General features: G+C 62.7%; 1 protein-coding gene across 1 annotated transcript; it reads right to left on the bottom strand.

Moving 5' to 3' along the window:
• Positions 1-460: 460 nt before the first annotated feature.
• Positions 461-17,002, bottom strand: RBBP8NL (RBBP8 N-terminal like). Its single transcript, XM_019753473.2, has 14 exons — positions 16,306-17,002; positions 9,054-9,196; positions 7,965-8,007; positions 7,277-7,372; positions 6,861-6,973; positions 6,235-6,307; positions 5,652-5,782; positions 5,425-5,504; positions 5,053-5,219; positions 3,847-4,561; positions 3,478-3,610; positions 2,926-2,996; positions 2,674-2,815; positions 461-1,919 (listed from the first exon to the last, which is right to left on the bottom strand). Exons 2-14 carry the CDS (start codon positions 9,112-9,114, stop codon positions 1,900-1,902), a joined length of 1,845 nt encoding a protein of 614 aa, XP_019609032.2. The 5' UTR covers positions 9,115-9,196; positions 16,306-17,002; the 3' UTR covers positions 461-1,899.
• Between the last annotated feature and the right edge of the window lie 290 nt (positions 17,003-17,292).

Raw genomic sequence — 17,292 nt, 5'->3', positions numbered from 1 at the left:
AGTGATTTCGACCCCAGGTATTGTCGGGACGTCACCCACGATGGTCTGCCGAGTGGCTGGAAGCAGGTCCCACGGCGTTTGGTTATACAGCTCTGAGAGTGCTTTGTGTGTGCTGCCCACTGCACGCCCATGTCCGGCACGCACACTGTCTACCGTCTCTTCTGTGCTGGCCTGCGAGCTCCTGTCTAAGTGGGGGAGGCTGGCATTGAAGTGCCTCACGGAAATGGGTGGGCGAGTCTCTGGTTGCCAGTGGCATGAGCGAGCAGTCCAGCAGCCGTTGTCCTTGTTGTCACCATGGATCAGGCCCCGCCCGCTGCAGGCCCCTCACCCACCTCCCACCTTGGCGTGCCCCTCCTACTGACTTTCATCTGCCAGTGCCCAGGCTGTCCTCTTTCTTTTCCCTTTGCCCTTCCAAATGGCCCATGAGGCTTCTCCACCACCCAGGCTTGCGAGTCGGGTGTGAATGGTGCACCCAGGTTCTGTTTTATTTGATTTCAATAAAAACAAAGTGACTAGTAACAGCTGGGAGATTTCACGTGTGTGTGCGTAGACACACACACACACACACACACACCTAGACTTCTCTCTGGGGAATTTAGTCCTTCTGGCTTCTGGGGCCAGCAGGCAGCAAGGTGGGGAGCAGAGCCTCCACTAGTCAGGTCTGTACCCCCAATTTGCCCCAGGCCTCACCTGGCCCACTCATTGCCCCGTGTCCTGCCTTTGCCCTGGAAGGACCAGTTCTCAAACCACATGTACAGATTTCCCCTAGGAGCTTTTAAAATCCTGATTCAGCGTGTCTGTCTGGGCCCAGGAATCTGTTTAAGCTCCTCCCCTGGAGGCCTGTGAGACATGCTTTCCTGCAGTGACAATGTCCCAGGGGGCAGAATGGCCTGAGTGCTGAGGGCAGAATCCTGGCTGGGCTGCCCTGTGGTGGTTCAGAGGGTTGGCTGGTTAGTGGCAGGTGTGGTGTGGGCCCGGGGACGCGGGGTGACAGTGAGGGGCGGTGCTGAGGCCTGTGCACATTCTCCATTCTGTTTCCCCCAACCCTCCCCAGAGGGCTCCCTGTCCCTGCAACGCTCTTCTTTTGATCCTGCCCTCCGGTGTCCTACCCAACCCTGGATGCATTCAAGAGCCTCTTGAATCACCTGCCCAGGCAGGTGGAGGCCCGGCTGACCCCCAACCCCACCAGCTGCACGTGCCATCCTTCTTTACACCTTTATGCTCTCAGTGCCCTGGGGGCCCTCTTTGCGAAGGCACCCCACCACTGCCCACCTGCTTCCTGTGTCCTTCACACCTTCAACGCCCAGCGCTGTTTTGCAGGGCTCCACGAGGGGGCGCCCAAGACCGCTCTCCGGGCTCTGGGCCGGTCAGGGAAGGGGCGGCCAGGCTCCTAGGGCCCTGGGAATCAGGGATGCCCCGGGAGTCTGGGACGGTCAGAGGTGGTGGGGGTGAGGGGCAGGGGGTGGGAGGGTGCTGCTGCTGCAGGGGTTTGGCTGGGCTGGGTGGGAGCCTGAGGATCCCTGCCTCCAGTGCCTCCTGAACCCCTGCTCCCCAGAAGGGAGCAGATGCTGGGGAGAGAAGGGCAGCAGGTCCAGGTGGTTACTTCTGAAATTCATGGAGAAGGAGGGGTTCGAAAGACCAGCTGGAGACCTGCTCTCAGCCTTCCCAGTCCCTCTGGATATGGCCAGGACCCAGTCCCCTCATCTGCTGAGCCGGGTTGCCCGCTAGGCTGGTGGTATGTGCTGTCCTGGCTGCGGGCGGTCAGGTGGGAAGTACATCTGGGTCAGCGGTGCTGCCCCGAAAACAGCTAGCTAGGTCTCCTCTGAGCTGCTGCTGCTGGGTGAGGGGCTGCCATCCTCGGGGTCCCTCTGGCTCTCAGGCCCTTGGCGGCCTTGTTTCTCAGGACAGCTTCTTTGAGGCTGTGGAAAGTGGACTGAGGTTAGGCCAGGATGAATGGTGGTGGCCTCGTGTCAGAGTGCAGAGTGGGCAGACACTGGTGCGCCCCTGCGGACTGCACCCACCAGGATGGTTTCCAAATGATCCCAACAGGAAGTGCCTCAAAATCAGACAGGTGTGCTGGCCTCCTCTACTGCTCGCCCGAGCAAACAAAGGCCGTGGTCACCTTCCCAGCAACAATGGTGCATTGTGGCGGCCACGGCCCAGCCCACCTCGTGCAGGCTTGGACAAACACCCGGGCGGCATCCATTATTAGCGCATTCATTCAAAGGCTCTCTCAGGCACCCGGAGGCCGGGCTGGAGCTGCCTTTGTGGCCAGAGCGGGATGTGGGGGGTCCTGATGCCCTCGGCTGGGCCGCTGCTCCTGCTGCTCTGTTGGGAGGGCCTGGGCCCACAGGTGCTACCCTTGACAAACGTTTGAGCAGCCCCAGCTGCCCTGGTGGGAACAAACACACTCCATGCCCCAAGGGCTGCACCACCGTCTGCTCCTCTTTGAAGGTGGCCAAGAGGGTCCAGGAGTCCGCAACCCTCCAGGTTGAAGGGACTGACCAGGCCTGGCAGTGAGGAGGAAGTGGGGCCAGGACTCACCCAGCCTGACCCCTGGTCTCTCCTCTTGAGGGCAGGCTCTGGGAGGGCTGGTTTCTGGGTTCCAGTCAGTTTGATGGAGCCATTCTGCAAGTGGCTGTGCCCCCCCCCCAACTGCCCCTGGCAGAGTACCTTTGTCCCACAGGTCAGAGGAGCAGGCCCGTTTCCTCTTCTGCTGTGGGCTCCGCCCGCGTTCCTTGGTGCAGAGACACTTGGGCTCCTCCCCAGGCATACTCAGTGTGACTCGGGCCTTGGCGTCAGGGCTCAGGCCCATCTGAGCAGTGTGGGGATGTGGTCAGGGCAAGGACCCTTCCCCCAAGCCTGGGGCAACCCTGGCCTGGAGCCACGACCCCCACCCTAGCAAGTATGTGGCTGGGAACCCACCTCACTGTCTGAAGCGTCTGGCCCATCCGGCTCGTCTGACACTGGCTGCTGCACCTCTGGCGTGCTGAGCTCTGCAGGACGCAGGGTGTGGGTCAGGCCAGGCTGGTGGCCAGGGGTCTAGTGGAAACATAGGCCTCTCTAGCCTGCCAGGCTAGGATGAGTGGCAACGATGCTGCAGATGAGGAAACTGAGGCACAGTGGGGCCAAGTAATGTGTCCTAGGGCCGATCCCAGGCCCAGCATCCCCAGTGTCGGTACCATGGCTCGACCAGCGGGATGTCCTTGGCTTGGTTGCAGTGTAATGGGGAGCTCACCTCCTGACCCCAAACCCTAATTGCTAGGATGTTCTTCCCTTCACTGCCTGTGGTCAGAGACGCGCCCACCCTGGGCCCCCAACGGCTTTCTGAGGTCGCAGGTGGGAGACTAAGCCTTGGATCCAGGGTTTGGCCTGTCAGGCCCGGGGGCTGAGCTGGACCCTGGGATAGGTATCCCCAGCTGACACTGACCACCCTCCGTCCCCACTTGCTGAGTTCTTGTGACCCATGATACTCACCTGTACCTAGGTGGCCATCAACATCAGGACTCTGCGGGTGGGGGGACAGTTCTGGCCGCTCTGTGGATTCATCTCCTGTCCCGCCTGGAGAGGGCAGGCTAGGGTGGGGCCCTGGGAGAGGATGTGGGGGGTCCTGGGGGTAAGCAAGGAAGTGACTTGAGTTCATTTGAGGTGACTGCCTTGCCCCCACCCAGCCTTGGACACAGCCTGGGGGACCCTGGCTGGGCTGCAGCTGGTTGGTCAGTCACGTCCTCTAGTGTGGTCAGGCAGCCAGGCTTTCTCACTGGGGACTGGCTGGTGGCGCAGAGGGGAGAGGTGGACGCTGGCTTGGGTGGGGTCATGTGGGACAAAAACAGGGCTGAGCCTCACCTCGGGAGTCGGGGGATCTTCCAGCTCTGATGCTCCGGCCCCCTTGGTGCCATTGCTGCGTCCCCAGGGTCCAGACTGGGCAGGTGGCTCTGCCCCCTGGGGTGGCTCAGGACTGGGAGTGTGGGCAGTTTTGGGGCTGAGCGACCCTGGTTGGCCTGAGGGCTTGGGGGTGTCCCGGGCCCGGCCCCACTCCGAGAGGTCCAGGGGCTTGTCTGGGGCATGGTGCTGTGTGGCCGTGTCCTCCTTTCCCTTGGGGCTACCTGGGCCTGTGGTCTGTGGGTGCTGCCCCCCGGGCAGGGCTGCCCCGGCTGCCTTGCCCTCTGGGCCCTCGGAGTCCGAGCCGACTGGAGGGGAGGGTGGAGTCTCCCGCAGTCTGGGTGTGCCCCTCAGTCTGGCATTGCTGGCCTGCCCCCGAGCCCGCAGCTGCTGGGCCAGGAGCACGTGCAGCGCCCCCTCCAGCCGTGGGTCTCGCATGTCCACTAGGGCACCCGGCAGGCCCAGCAGGCCCAGGGGATCCTCCCAGGCCTCCGCCTCCCTGGCCTTCAGGCCCTCGGGCCGGGGACCGCTGGGGACTGTGGCAGGGGCCTGGGGACTGCTGTGGGGGCTCCGAAGGTGCAGGGACAGGTGGCGGTTCGTGAGGCACAGGCGGTCAGCCTGGAGGGAGGGCTTCAGGGACTCGTAGGTCATGGCGGAGGGCCGAGAGGCCCGCAGGAAGCTGTGGGGGGCGTGGGGAGTGGTGGAGAAGCTCAGTGACAGGAGCCCACGGTCAGCCCCCATTTCACAGGTGAGGACTTGGGGTCCAGAGAAGTGAGGTGACCCACCCAGGTTGCAGGGCAGGTGGGGAGAGGTGGGCTCCTGGCCATCAGCCCTGGAAGCCAAGCCGTATGATATGACCTGGCCAGTGGTGACCTGGGGCCTGGGCTCTGTGGCCTCGCCCCCTTCAGGGCAGCAGCTACCTGCCTTCACGTGGAGCGGCTGGCTTCATCTCCTCCCCCAGCATCCCCTGCCTCCCGCTGGCCGTTGAGGAGTTGTCCACGTGGGGACTTTTGTACATGTGAGGTACCCGGGAAAGTCAGGCTCAGGAAGGGCAGAGCCTCTTGGAGGGGTCGAGGGGGAGTTCTGGGCCCTTCCCTAAAGGTGGGATTAAGTTGGAGACAGGTGCTCAGTTGGGGCCACTCCTGGTGGTGGCGGTGGGCAGGGCCTCACCTGTCCAAGGGGAGGCTGTGCTCATAAGGTGGGCTGGGTGGGCTGCCCCTGGCAGGTGGCAGCGGGGGTGTCCCGTTGGCAGAGCCCCGGTCAGCAGAGCAGGCCCGGGCCCCTGGCCGCACCACAGCGATGGTCCCATGCAGCTGGTTGGAGATGCGCTGGGGACTCTGCACAAGGTAGGCGGGTGAGCCCGGGTGGGACCAGCCGCTGCCCTTGACCCTTGCTCTCTGTGAGAACTTGGGCAGGCCACGCACCCACTCTGAGCCTCGCCTCCACCCACGTCACATCCGACAGCACAAAGGACGGACATGTGATATGTGGGGCGCAGCTGCCTGCTGGAGAGGAGTGGGTTTGGGGGTCCCTTGTCCTCACCATGTCTGGGGCCCGAGGCTCAGGTGGGTTGGCACCTGGGGAGACTTTGGCCACTGGAGACGTCTTGTACCCCAACTTTTCTGTGGGAGGAGAAGCAGTGGGCAGGACAGGTTGGGAGGTGCTCGGGGGACAAGCAGCTCAGCCCCCCGGCCAGAGCGCTCTCTCGTCCTGCAGTGCCCGGCCTGCCGGCCTCCGCTTTGCCCACAGCCTCTCCCCACGACTCGCACCTGAGTGGTCGTCTTCGGCCTCCTCGTGGCCTCCTGAGAGTTTCTCGGTGACAGCCTTCCGGGAACCCGGGGAGGGGAGCAGCAGGGGCGAGGTGGGGTCCAAGGCGCCCTCCCTGCACTGGGGCGTGGGCCTGTCTCCAGAGGGGAGGGCGTGAGAGGGTAGTACCCTCCAGAGGCGATCAGAAAGGCCAGGGCGGCCACCTGGGGGCCCAGCCACCGCTGCAGGGGGACCCAGGGCACCCGGAAGATAACTCTCTTGACACTGCCTGAGACCCCGCCAGCATGGCTTACACTGCAGGGCTGAGCAGTCCCTGGTGGAGCCCCAAGTGTCAGCTGCAGTGGGCCCTGGGGACCCAGCCCTGTTCCTAGCATGTCCGCTGGGCTTCTGTCCTTCTATAGGCACCTGTGCCTGTAACTGTGGAGGTCGGGAGTTGGCTCCATGGTGCATGGCCCATGGGACCCCACGCCAGGGCTACAACCCCATGCTCCTCCCCTGGCACCCCATGGATGTGTGCCCAGCGCCTGATGTGGGCAGGCTATGGGACAATGGGGTGTTCAGGCCCCTGGCGCCTTCCCCACTCACCCTGCGCCCCGAAGCCGGGTCACCTCCTCCTTCAAGGTCTCGTTCTCCTCCTGTAGCCGGGTCATCTCATTGGCTGCAAAAGGCATTGATTAGCGAAGGATTGGGGGAGGGGAGGCGGGGCAGGGGGAGGGTCCTCACAGCCCTGGGGAAGTCCCCCTCCTTGCCTGCTTGTCCTGTCCCCAGGCCAGGGCCTGGCATACAGTAGGTGCCCCTAAATGCTTGCTGCCTGAGGGGATGTTTGGATATGACTGAGTAAACAGCGCCAGCCTTGAGGACGTGGAATATAATGGGACCCCCTCCAGAAGCTTGTCCCTGGGATGTCACCCAGGGGCACGAGGGCCTGTCCTCCTTGTTGCAGGACCGGTGGGACTTCAGGGACCCCTCCTCGTCACAGGGAAGAGGGAACTGAGGCCCTGAGAGGGCAGGGACGCCCGTAGCCCAAGTGGCAGCAAGTGAGGGACATGCCGGGGCCAGCTGGGGCTTTGAACCATTTGTCTGCAAATTGGGGTGCGGGGTGCCCGCCCGACAGCACGATGGCCTTCTCCCCTTTCCCTGCGACCCCATGTCAGGCTGAGTAGGCCCTGGTGGCCATGCCCCCACGGGAGGGGCCAGTGAGGGGGGCTCACTGAGGATGAAGACGTGCTGCAGGTTCTGGAGGAGGGAGCTCTCAAACTGCTGCTGCTTCTTCCTGGCCAGCTCCTGGGTGACCGTGCAGCGGTCACACAGACCGGCCCGGAGCCTGTGGGGGCGAGGGAGGCAAGAGGCCGCTCTGAGGGGGAGACCGAGGCCCATGGAGGAGCGGGGACCCTTCCAGGATGTGTTTCATGGAAGCCCCACCTCAGCCCTCACCCACTGAGTTTGGGAAGGAACCTAGAAAATGCTTTCGTTGAGCCTCTGAGAAGTCCTGCGGCGGGAGAGCTGCCGGGTGTAGTTAACCCCGGAGCAGCTTAGACTCTTCTCCGTGGAGCGCTGCCGTCCTCCCCAGCCTGCCCCGCCACCACACACCACGGCGCGGCCGTCAGGCGGCGTGTCCCGGGCTCACCTGTTCTCTAGCACCCGCACGTTCTCCTTCAGAGCCTTTTGCTGCTCCCTGAGCTGCTGGTTCTTGGCACACAGTTCCTCCACCCGCTGGGCATCCCTGTGGGGGAGGAACCGAGGTGCGCTTTCTGCTCTGCCCAGGGACCCCACGCTGCCCCCGGCCAGCCTCTGCACCCAGCTGGGTCCTGCTGGGTGCGCCCACTGTGGGGACTCTCCCTAGTTGAAGGGGGACCTTGCGAAGGCTGTGCTGAACCCAGCACACCCAATGCGAGCACGCCTGGGCACCTTGATGACTTCTGTCTTGTCCACGTGCCACGAGTAGTGCTACAGAGCTGCATCTCTGTCTGTGACATGGGGACATGGGGAACCTGCCCCCACAGGCATCCAGGTCTCACTGTGAATGTCCCGATTGGTAATTACTGATACCGCAGGAGTCGTAAGTGGCCATGGCTTGCCCAGCCCCGTGGAGGGTATCTGTTCACTTGGTGGGCTTGGAGTTCAGTCCTGGCTCCACCAGCTGCTAGAGGCATGATGGAGACCACGCCTCCCCTGCCCCCACCTACGCAGAGCCTCAGTTTCCCCTTGAGCATCCTGGGGTGGCGACACCCTGGGGTTTCAGGGGATCAGGTGAGCAACTGGTGAGCCGCTGTCCTCATCTGCCTCCCACTGGGCCAGGGCCCATCCTGACTCACCGGCACCTCTCCGAGTTCAGTTCTAGAAGCTTGTTCTGCAGGCCTGGAGGAGCGAGGAAAGGGCAGAGGGTCAGGCCCAGCTGTGCTGCCACCCCTGCAGCAGAGTCCAGGGCACCTCCTGTCCCTGGTGGTCAGGCCGGACACCCTCCACACCCCACCCCCTGTCCAGGTCCTTTCACTGATTCCGCAAGGAGTTTCAGGGTTGCCTGGGACCGCTGGTCTGGACCAGCCTCTCCCCTCCCCGGGGTTCTCTGGCTCTGGTGTCTACTTGGAGGTTGCTTGGGACCCCAAAGCTGGGAGTGACCAGCCACCTAGCCAAGTCCTGGGAGGGATGTTCTTTTTGGGTACGGCTAGTATTGAAATAAAACGGGCTCTTGAGGGAAAGCCCAGCAGACCCCTTCCTTGTCACCTCACTGTGGCCCGGCTTGCGCTTGTTACCCAAACAGCCCCTGCCTCTGGATCTCTGGGAAGGTGACCCAGGCCCTTTGGGCCCTCGGGGTGTGTGAGCACTTGTGGCAAGGTCTCAGGAGGGTCTGGCCCGGGCAGTGGTGCGTGGGGTGTGCAGGGGCTCGGCCCTGTCCCTGGTGGGGAGTTGGACAGGTGTGTCGGCCAGGGCAGCGCTGGGCCTGGGTGTCCTGGAGGGAAGCAGAGCCTTCATCTCGATGCCCGGAACACTCCTGATGGGCTCTGACCCTGTGATCTCCCATTCCTAGAGGTGGAGAGTCTCACATCTGGGAACGCTGAGCTCCTCCATCCTGGGCGAGGGGCCCATCTCGGCCAGAGCTTCTGCGCTCTCTGCGGTCAGGCCCGGCTTTTGATTTGCACTCTGACGTGGGCTGACCCTTCGGGAGAATGCCCTGTAGGGCCACCCTTGGGGATGTTGGTTTGAGGCCGGGCCCCTGGCCACATTGCTGCTCTGGGGTTCTGGGTCAGCTCTGTCTGGGCCTAGAAGGTGAGGCCCTGGGTTTGGTGAGAATGGAGGTGACATGTAAGAGCACCCTGGCCTGGCCGTGGCCCTTAGACTATTGGTCCAGGTGAGAGCCACCTGCAGAGGCCCAGCCCTACGCGCCCTGCTCCCATGGCACTCACCCAGGACCTCCTTCTCATGAATGTCCTTCAGCCTGTTCAGCGACTCCATGAAGCTTTCCATGGCGCCCACGGCCCTGGCGCCGGCCCGTCTGTGCTCAGGTGCAGGGATGGCCCCTCAGCCCTGCTGCCCCTCTGTTTCCAGCCTGTGGAGCAGGAAGTGGGGAGAGGGGTCCTGTTGTCCTGGGAAAGGCCAGTGGGCTGCAGGGTCCCGCCATGAGCCACTGCCTGGAGAGGAGGTGTTTGCCCGTCTCCACGGGTGTGGGAGCAGAACCAGCGCCATGTTGGAGGGCGAGTCCTGTCTTGTGGGCTACTCCACACACCCCACTGGGTCATGTCCACCTGGGGAACGCAGTGGGCTCATTGGCACTGCCCTGTCCTCAGCAGACGTCCTGCAGGGGAACTTGGAGGGGGGTGGAGGGGAGGCACGTTCACCCAAGCTTCACTCCCTAATGCAGCTTCATCACAAAGCAGGTCCCCAAAGGCGCCAGCTCCTGCTTGGTGCCGGCCTCACGACAGTACGTGTGACATGTATTCGTGAGGCCCTAAACTGGAGACACCCCTGCCCCCGCAGCCGTGGGTCAGTGAGCCATGGTGTATTCACACAACAGGAAAGACCACCCAGCAGTGTGCTCGCAGGACATGGATGGCCCTTCGGGGAGGGGCTGGGGGCCCACCAGCCGTTTCCCTTCCAGGAGCTGGTGACCGTGTATACTGTGTTGATGGAAGCCCACCCGCCACCCCTTGTGGGTGGGGTCCTTTTTTGTGCCTGTGTTTCACCACTGTGAAACGTTTACTGGAAACCGAGAGTGTGGGCTTGAGAGCCTGAGCCCAGAGCCACACAAACCTACCCTCCGTGTGGCAGCAGTGAGCACCTGCCCCGCCATGCTGCCCTTCCCTCCCTGTGGAGGCAGCCACAGTGCCGTCTTGGTCTCTTGGGCACCTGTGAGCCTCCTGTGGGATCCTGCAGGGGCCGGAGGGAGGCCAGGCTCAGCCCAGCGGCAGCTTCCTCTCTGTGGTGCCACCCCTCAGTTCTTGTGGCAGACTGCTGTGGTGGCTGGGCACCGGTACCGGGGTACCAAGGCCACCAGTGCCCTCCACCTCCTTCCCTGTGGGACCTTCTGTTGCCATCCTCACTGGAGGGGGGAAGCAGATGGTGCCCACTTTGCTGCAGAGCTGGGAGTTGTCACAAACCTCACAGAGCCATGTCAGCATAGACGCGTCACCAGGCAGACCTCACCAGTCACCATCACCATCACTGCCCATCCTCCCACCAGGACCCTTCTCACCGACACCCCACCCTGATGGCAGCCTCCTACCACACTATGGTTTTGAGGCCACCAGGCAGCCCCCGTCCCTTCACACAGGGCAGAATTAAAGGGATGTATGATGTGTGTGTGTTGGGGGGGGTGTGTGTGTTTGGACACGTTCATCCTCACACCCTTCCAGACCTTTCTGAGACCCCACCTGACTAGAGAGGCCCAGGCAGGTGGGCGTCCAGGAGTGGCTGCCTCCTCCCCTCCCTTCCTCTCCACCCCCACCTCTCCCCTCCCTCTGTGGTTGCAACTTGGCCCCAGGCCTAGGAGGCTTGGCCTGCCTGGCCTGTAGTGGCTTAGGGCGCCCATTACACGCTGTGTGAACCCATTAGCTGATTGCAACATGCAGAACCCTTCTGGGGAACTCTCCTTCCGGCTCCTCCTGTGAGGGGAGGGGGCATTGCCAACTGCTGGGGTGCCAGGAGCCTCTGAGGCTCAGAGCTCTATGCAGGGTTCCCACTCACTCAGGCTGTGCCCTGTTCCGGGCTGGGCAGTGTGTGTGCCACATGGGGTGTGTGTGTGTTGGGGTTTGCTGAGGTCCCAGTATTCCTTCTCCCAGTTCCCACCTTGGGGCTGAGTAGTGGTCGATGTTAATTTTGACTCCCGCCTGTGTTTACTGAGGCTGAGCCAAGCCCCTCTGTCACCACTGCAGGGCTGAGTTCTGCTACCAGCCGTGAGTCTCACAAAGAGAACGGGTTCTGTTCTGTCTGCCCTGGGCCAGAGCCCACCCTCTTCCCTTCTGGGTCTTGCAACCAGGTCAGAGGGATCCACCTGGTCCTCAGCCTGAGGAGCCCTGGGGGACTGCTGGACCCCACAAACAGATGGCCAAGCTCCTGGCACTCTCAAGTGGTCTCTTCCTGGCATCCCACACTGACCCATCAGCACCAATTGTTGGCTTGTCTTCTACATATGTTCAGAATCTCACCTTTTCCTCCTTCGCAATGCCCACCCAGGGCCAAGCCACATGGGACTACCACCACAGCCCTGCCACCCTGGGACCACCACCATGGGACCACCATCATGGGATTGCCACCATGGGACCATCACCATGGAACCACCATACAGGACCACCACCATGGGACTGCCACCCTGGTACTGCCACCAGACCACTGCACCCAGCTCCTTGCCTCCACCTGTCCCACCAGAGTGTATTCTGCACAGCGGCAATGCAGGCCCTTGAAACCTCTGCTGAAAATCCTCCCTGGGCCCATCACAGGAGGCCATGCCTGAGTCCTCACCATGGCCACCAAAGGGGACAGTCTCATGTGCATTTCAAAGGCTGCCCAGAGTTGCAGCAACACCCTCCAGAACAGCCCCAACCTGGAAACACCCAAATGCCAGCTGGCGAGCATCCGTGGTGGAGGGATGACTGCTCCCCCACCCCCACAGCTGTCACCATGTGACACTGCAGGACGGAGCCAGACCTGAAAGCCAGCCGCTTTGGATGCATGCACGCCAGGCACAGAAGAGGCACAACTGCTCTGGGCTCTTGGAAGTAGGGGTGACGGGGGCCTTGGGGGTTGGGGCTGGGGTGTCCTGACTGAGGGGAGCAGGCCCTATAATCCTAAGAGAAGCCAGGGGCCAGTTGCGCATGTGCTGGGGCTGCCCGCCGGAACCCGTCTGGCTCTCAGCCGGGCCCTTGAACCCAGGGTCAAGTGTGAGAGCACCAGAGAAGACGGCTCCTGGATGCTGGGCTGGGCCCTGCTAGAGGAAAGTACGGTCCTGCGTTTTGTGTTGTCGGCAGGCCGGCTAGGCAGGGCCAGCTGGAGTGTGGTGGAGGGTGGAGTGGTGGGAAGGCGGGGCTCCCCAAACTTGCTTCTCAGACCTGCCTGGGCTCCGGGACACCCTGGAGCGCTGGCTGGGAAAGTGAGGGTGCCCGCTTGGGGGCTCTGTGTCAGGCACATGAGGACTCTGGGAATGCGGGGGCTTGGGAGTGTCCCCATCGCCAGGTCAGGAGCCAGAGCTCACCTGTCCTTGCAGGTTAGGAGAGAAGATGCTGAGTCCAGAGGCTGGGGGAGGCCAGGCCTTGAGCAGGTGGGGTAGAAGTGGGAACCTGGCCTATCTTCTGAGTGCCGTACACGCTGATGCCCTCACTGTCTCACAGCCCGTCTAACTCTGACCACACTGCAAAGACCCCACTCTCCAGATGGGGAAACTGAGGCCCAGAGAGATCAGGTCATACCCCTCCGGCTGCCCACTGGGAGGTGGGAGCGGGGTTTGAACTTGCTTCTGGGGCTGTTGATGCTGTGCCCTCACCCTGTGTGGACCAGGGACGTGTCCTGGTAGCTGTGCTATGCTAGCTGTGCCGGCCTTTATCTTGTGGTAGGGCTCCCAGGAGGTAAGAGCGTCTGTGGGCTCAGGTCTCTGGCATGCAAGCATGGAGGGCTGGGAAGAAGCTGAGCCAGGGCACCTGAAATTCCACCCAGACCCGCCTGACAGGCTGCTCTTCCCCCAGCACCAACAGTGGGCCCGGCCAACGCCCAGCCGACGCCCACAGAGGAGCCGCCCCAGGGAGCCCCTGGTGCCATGGGCCGGGGAGAGGCCTGTGCAGCCTCTGGGTCAGAGAGGCAGGCATTGCTCCTGATGCTGTCACTGTGGTGCCGTCAGCTGGGTCCCACCCCCCATGCTCCTCTCTGTGTCCCCAGCTGTCCCTCCAGCCCCGTCTGGCCATTCCTCTCAGAGTCCCTGAAGGATGGCAGGAGACACCCTCCTGCATGCTGGGCAGGGAGAACAGCATGGACCGGGCCCTAGAGCAGTGCTGTGCGTGCGGCGGGAAGCAGAGCAGGAAGGGGTGCACCTTGCTGGGAGCCCCTCATTTCCCAGGGAGGTGCAGGATCACCCAGCCCATGGGCGGCAGTGCGGTGGGGACGGTGTGGCTTTCCCGGGAGGGCGGGTGGCAGAAATGCATTTGGCCAAGGCAAAGTGGACAGTCAGTCTCCTGGGTAGCCCCCATCCCAGGCCTCACCCTCTTGGTGCATGGGAAGGGCTGGGACAAGGTGGGAGGAGGAGGGATGCGGGAACCCCCCCAGGGGGAAGTCTGCAGACTTCGGGGAAGATGGGAAGTTGGCGGTGGTGGGTGGGATGAACCCAGCTTGGAGCCTCCCACCGGGGGGTCAGCAGGCTGGCCTGTGCTTGTCAGGAGTGCGCAAGGCAGCTAGGGGGCTGGGGGTTCAGGAAACTCTGAGGGTGAGGTGGGCACTCCCCCGGGCCTGTGTGCTTCTGGGCACAGATGCCAAGTCCTGGGGTGAGGGCTGCACAGGGTCTGGGGGGGGCTGTGCACAGGAGAAGGTGGCCTGAGCTGCCTGCTGGGGTGGGGGTGGGGGTGAGACCTGAGCTTGGCTCCTTAGGGTCTTAGGGCAGGCCCAGGAATTCCATGGCCCTCCCACTCTGGACTGTCCAGCTGGAAGGTCTCTGCTGGAGCTGAGCCCCCGGAAGGAGCTGGTGGGTCAGCCACACCATGACTCCACCCACCCACCACTCACCATGGACAGTCAGCCTGGGCAGAGCGCTAAAGGTGGGGGGTCCAAGCTGAAAGCCAACAGCCCTGGTGTGGGCCCCCAACCTGCCTTCACCCTCTGTGCAAACTTGGGCAAGTGGTTTTACCTCTCTGAGCCTCAGTTCCCTCATCTGAAGGTAATACTGCTTACCCATCCCCTTCCTGGTAACACGTGTCCAGGTGACACCTGTCCAGGTTATGTATGTCCAGGTGACACCTGTCTGAGTGTTACATATCAGCGCAGGCAGGTCAGAGTGCCCAGTTAACTACAGATGGAGACCCTTGTCCACCGCCTGCGCTCCCCCACTAGTGCCTTTCCCACATGAGACCGCCCCAGGGGCTAGCAGTGCTGCTTACAGAACCCCTCCTCTATGGACCAGTTCAAGTCCCATTGCCACAAAGACCCCCATTCCCTAAGACCCCCGCAGGAGGACAAGACCCCCATTCCCCAAGTTCATGGCAGAGGTCTTGGATTCCAACAATGATGGCACACTCTCATCTTTGGACAGTTGCCCACTGTGTGGACACTTAGCATTCACTGAGTCTTGGTGTCTGTGTCCAGGACAGGTGCCATCTGGCCCCCACGCACAAGAAGGCAGAGAGGCCCCCACTGTAACCCCCAGCCTGGACTGGGCACCAGCTGGCTGAGCAGCAAAGCCCAAGGGTGTGGCCAGCTGGGGCCCCTGGGCTCCTCCAGTGTCTGGGCTCTTCACCTGCTGGCCACCTCCCGTGGTTGGGGCCTCCCCTGCTCTGCCATTGGTCTGTCTGCCTGTCCATCTGCCCACAAGACAACCGCAGCGATGCAGCAGTAACCACAGCAGTGGCCAGTGTGCCCACATGCCACTGTCGAGCAAGGCACCAGGGCTTCAGGTGCCTGCAGGGGCACCATGGTAGCCCCAAGGCTTCTCTGAGGGAGCCACGTGGACAGTGCCCGCCCCGACCTCCTGGTTGAGGCCAGGCCCACATCAGAGCCTGGTGAATGTTGGCAGCGTGTGAGTTTGTGAAGCGCCCACTGCACGCCCAGGCTCAGCACACACGCGCCTTCTGAGGAAGTGCTCTTTGTTCCATTTCACAGACTCAGGCCCTGAGGCTCGAAGCAGGTAAGAGGCTCCACTGTCTGTCCACCCTCGTGGGGACCCCGCGGTGATGGGCAGTCACTCCCTTGGCTGAGCCTCAGTGTCACTGTCCACAAGGCAGATGGAGGTGGTATGCTCTGCCCCATGCTCCCAGAGCCAGGGGTTCTGTGCCACCATGGGACTCCTCCAGCACCGTTGCGCTCCAGCGACCCACCCACTGGCAGGTGGTCAGGTGCCAGCCTGGGAGTCCTCCTGTGCCAGGCACCTGACAGACACTTTGCATGCAATGAGTCATGAGCCCTCATGCTTACCTGTGGAGTGGCCATGGCAACCCCACATGTAGATGAGGGTCTGAGGCTTAGAGCGATGCCATCTAATCTGTTATGGTCACCAGCTCACTAGGGGCACAGCCAGGGCACAAGCAGGGCCTCCTAATGACCTTCTGGGCCAGTTCAGGGGGGCAGGTCATGTCCAGAGAGATGTCATTGCCAGGAGAGCTCTAATAGCTGCCAGACATGTAGACCCATGACACACGTGCACACGTGTGACCATCACATGCACACAGGACCCTAACACCATCCTAGCACACATTAGTGCACGCCCAGTACACGTACATGTGCAGCGCCCTCAGCCACCTCCCGGCCGTGCACACAGCAGTGCACGAGCCCAGGGAGAGCAGCACACACATGTGCACACATGCACACATACACACGGAGTTGTGTGTCCCACACACGTGTGCACACATGCAGAGGAACAGGCAGGTGCGCTCTTGGGTGGTTGAGGTGGCGCTTTGTGGCTCAGGTAACAGCAGGCCCTGCAACCCGACTCCCTGAGGAGGGGCTGCCTGCTACCTCCCTGAGGCCTGACTGGGTAAGGCTGAGCAGGACCCGTGGCCCCTGAGAGCCATTTTTACTGCCTCACAGAGACACCAATCCGTGGGGAGCCACGTCCCACGGTGCCCAGCACTGAGCTGTGGACGGCTGCACCATGCACTACCCCCATAGCAGCACCCCTTTTGTGCCGGGGGGATCTAGCAGTGGGGCAGGTCCAGGATGGACTACCTGGCTACCAGTGCATTCCCGGTGCCCCCAAAACCCTCACCAGATGACAGAGTTCCTGGTGCAGCGGTGCCAGGCCCAGCCTTGCCTCTGCACCCAGGCCCCTGCCTGGGAAGCCCGCTGGGCCCCTCCCCCACCTGGCTGCCTGAACCAGGTGCCCTCCAGCAGGTGGCTCTGCCCCTCTTGTCAGCCTCGCCTGCCCGCCTCTTGCCCTCTTCCTGCCCAGGGAGCAGGGGCCAGGGCTTCCACCTTCACAGCGACCCCAGCCCCTCCCCCACTTCCGACTGCTGGGGTCCCTCAGGTACTCACATGGCCCCTTGCCCGTGTTGACCTCCGTGGACCTTCCTGCCGAGCTGGAACGCTCCCGCCCGAGATAGAAGCAAGCAGTGTGTGAACTTGCACAGGCAACAAGACACAATTTTGGCCAAACCCGCTTGACAGGTTCTGGGTTCTCCCAGCCAGGAGCAGAAAGGAGGCAGAGACGGCCCAAAGTCGCCCAACGGGTTCTGCCATCACACAGAAAGTGGCAGAACGGGTTGGGTCTGAACCCACATAGAGATGGAATTGTTTCCCCATAATATCTCTGCCTGCGCCTCTGGCCAATTAACAAGGAGAATCCGGGGCCTCAGACACAAAGGGCAGGCAGGGAGGGCACTGGGGCAGGAGGGAGTGGACCCTGGTGTTGTCACCTTAGGGCACAGGTGGGCAGCCCAGGCCCCTCCTGCCTCACTGTCTGGCTTGCCGCGGGGCAGACCTTTCTGGCCTTGGTTTCCCTGCCTGTAAATTGGGGCAATGAGCACAGGGCCTGTCCTGAGCTCTGTAGCCAGAAATTTGGAGCTGCTGTTGGAAGTGGCCCTGCTGGGTCTGGGGGACACCCTGCCCAGCACTGCCCCTCTGCCCGTCCCAGAGGAGAACAAGCAGGACTGTGGGTGGCCCAATGGGTGGGCATCTCTGGGGTCTCAGGGCAGGTTAGGAGGACCCAGTGGGGCTGGTCCCAGGGGCACAGGAGGGACCAGGTGTGGTTTTCCGTGTTTGTTCACGTATGGTGACAAGTAGCCCACTCATGCAGAAAAGAGCTGGCCTCTGAGGCTGCGGCTGCCCCTGCACCCCCTGCCCCACAGCCCCCTCCAACCCACTCCCCACCCCACCCCACGGCCACCTGCACATGCCCCCCCACCCTGCCTTCCTGCCCCACACCTCCTCACCCTTCCCCCAGCCCCTCCACTGTCTCCTTTCCCGCCTCCCCCGTCCTCACTCTGCTCAGCACTCAGAGCTCCAGGCCAGTCACCCTGCCTA

The sequence above is a fragment of the Rhinolophus sinicus genome, linkage group LG13 (genome assembly GCF_036562045.2).
Source record: "Rhinolophus sinicus isolate RSC01 linkage group LG13, ASM3656204v1, whole genome shotgun sequence".
NCBI lineage: Eukaryota > Metazoa > Chordata > Mammalia > Chiroptera > Rhinolophidae > Rhinolophus > Rhinolophus sinicus.
This window is presented reverse-complemented; position numbering and strand designations above follow the sequence as displayed.

Coding starts and splice junctions, on each gene's coding strand:
- RBBP8NL (XM_019753473.2), bottom strand. CDS start 9,114: ATGGAAAGCTTCATGGAGTCGCTGAACAGGCTGAAGGACATTCATGAG. Junction 6,308..6,860: donor GCAGCACGTCTTCATCCTCA/GTGAGCCCCCCT, acceptor TGCCTTTTGCAG/CCAATGAGATGACCCGGCTA. Junction 5,783..6,234: donor ACCCGGCTTCGGGGCGCAGG/GTGAGTGGGGAA, acceptor CTCTGGAGACAG/GCCCACGCCCCAGTGCAGGG.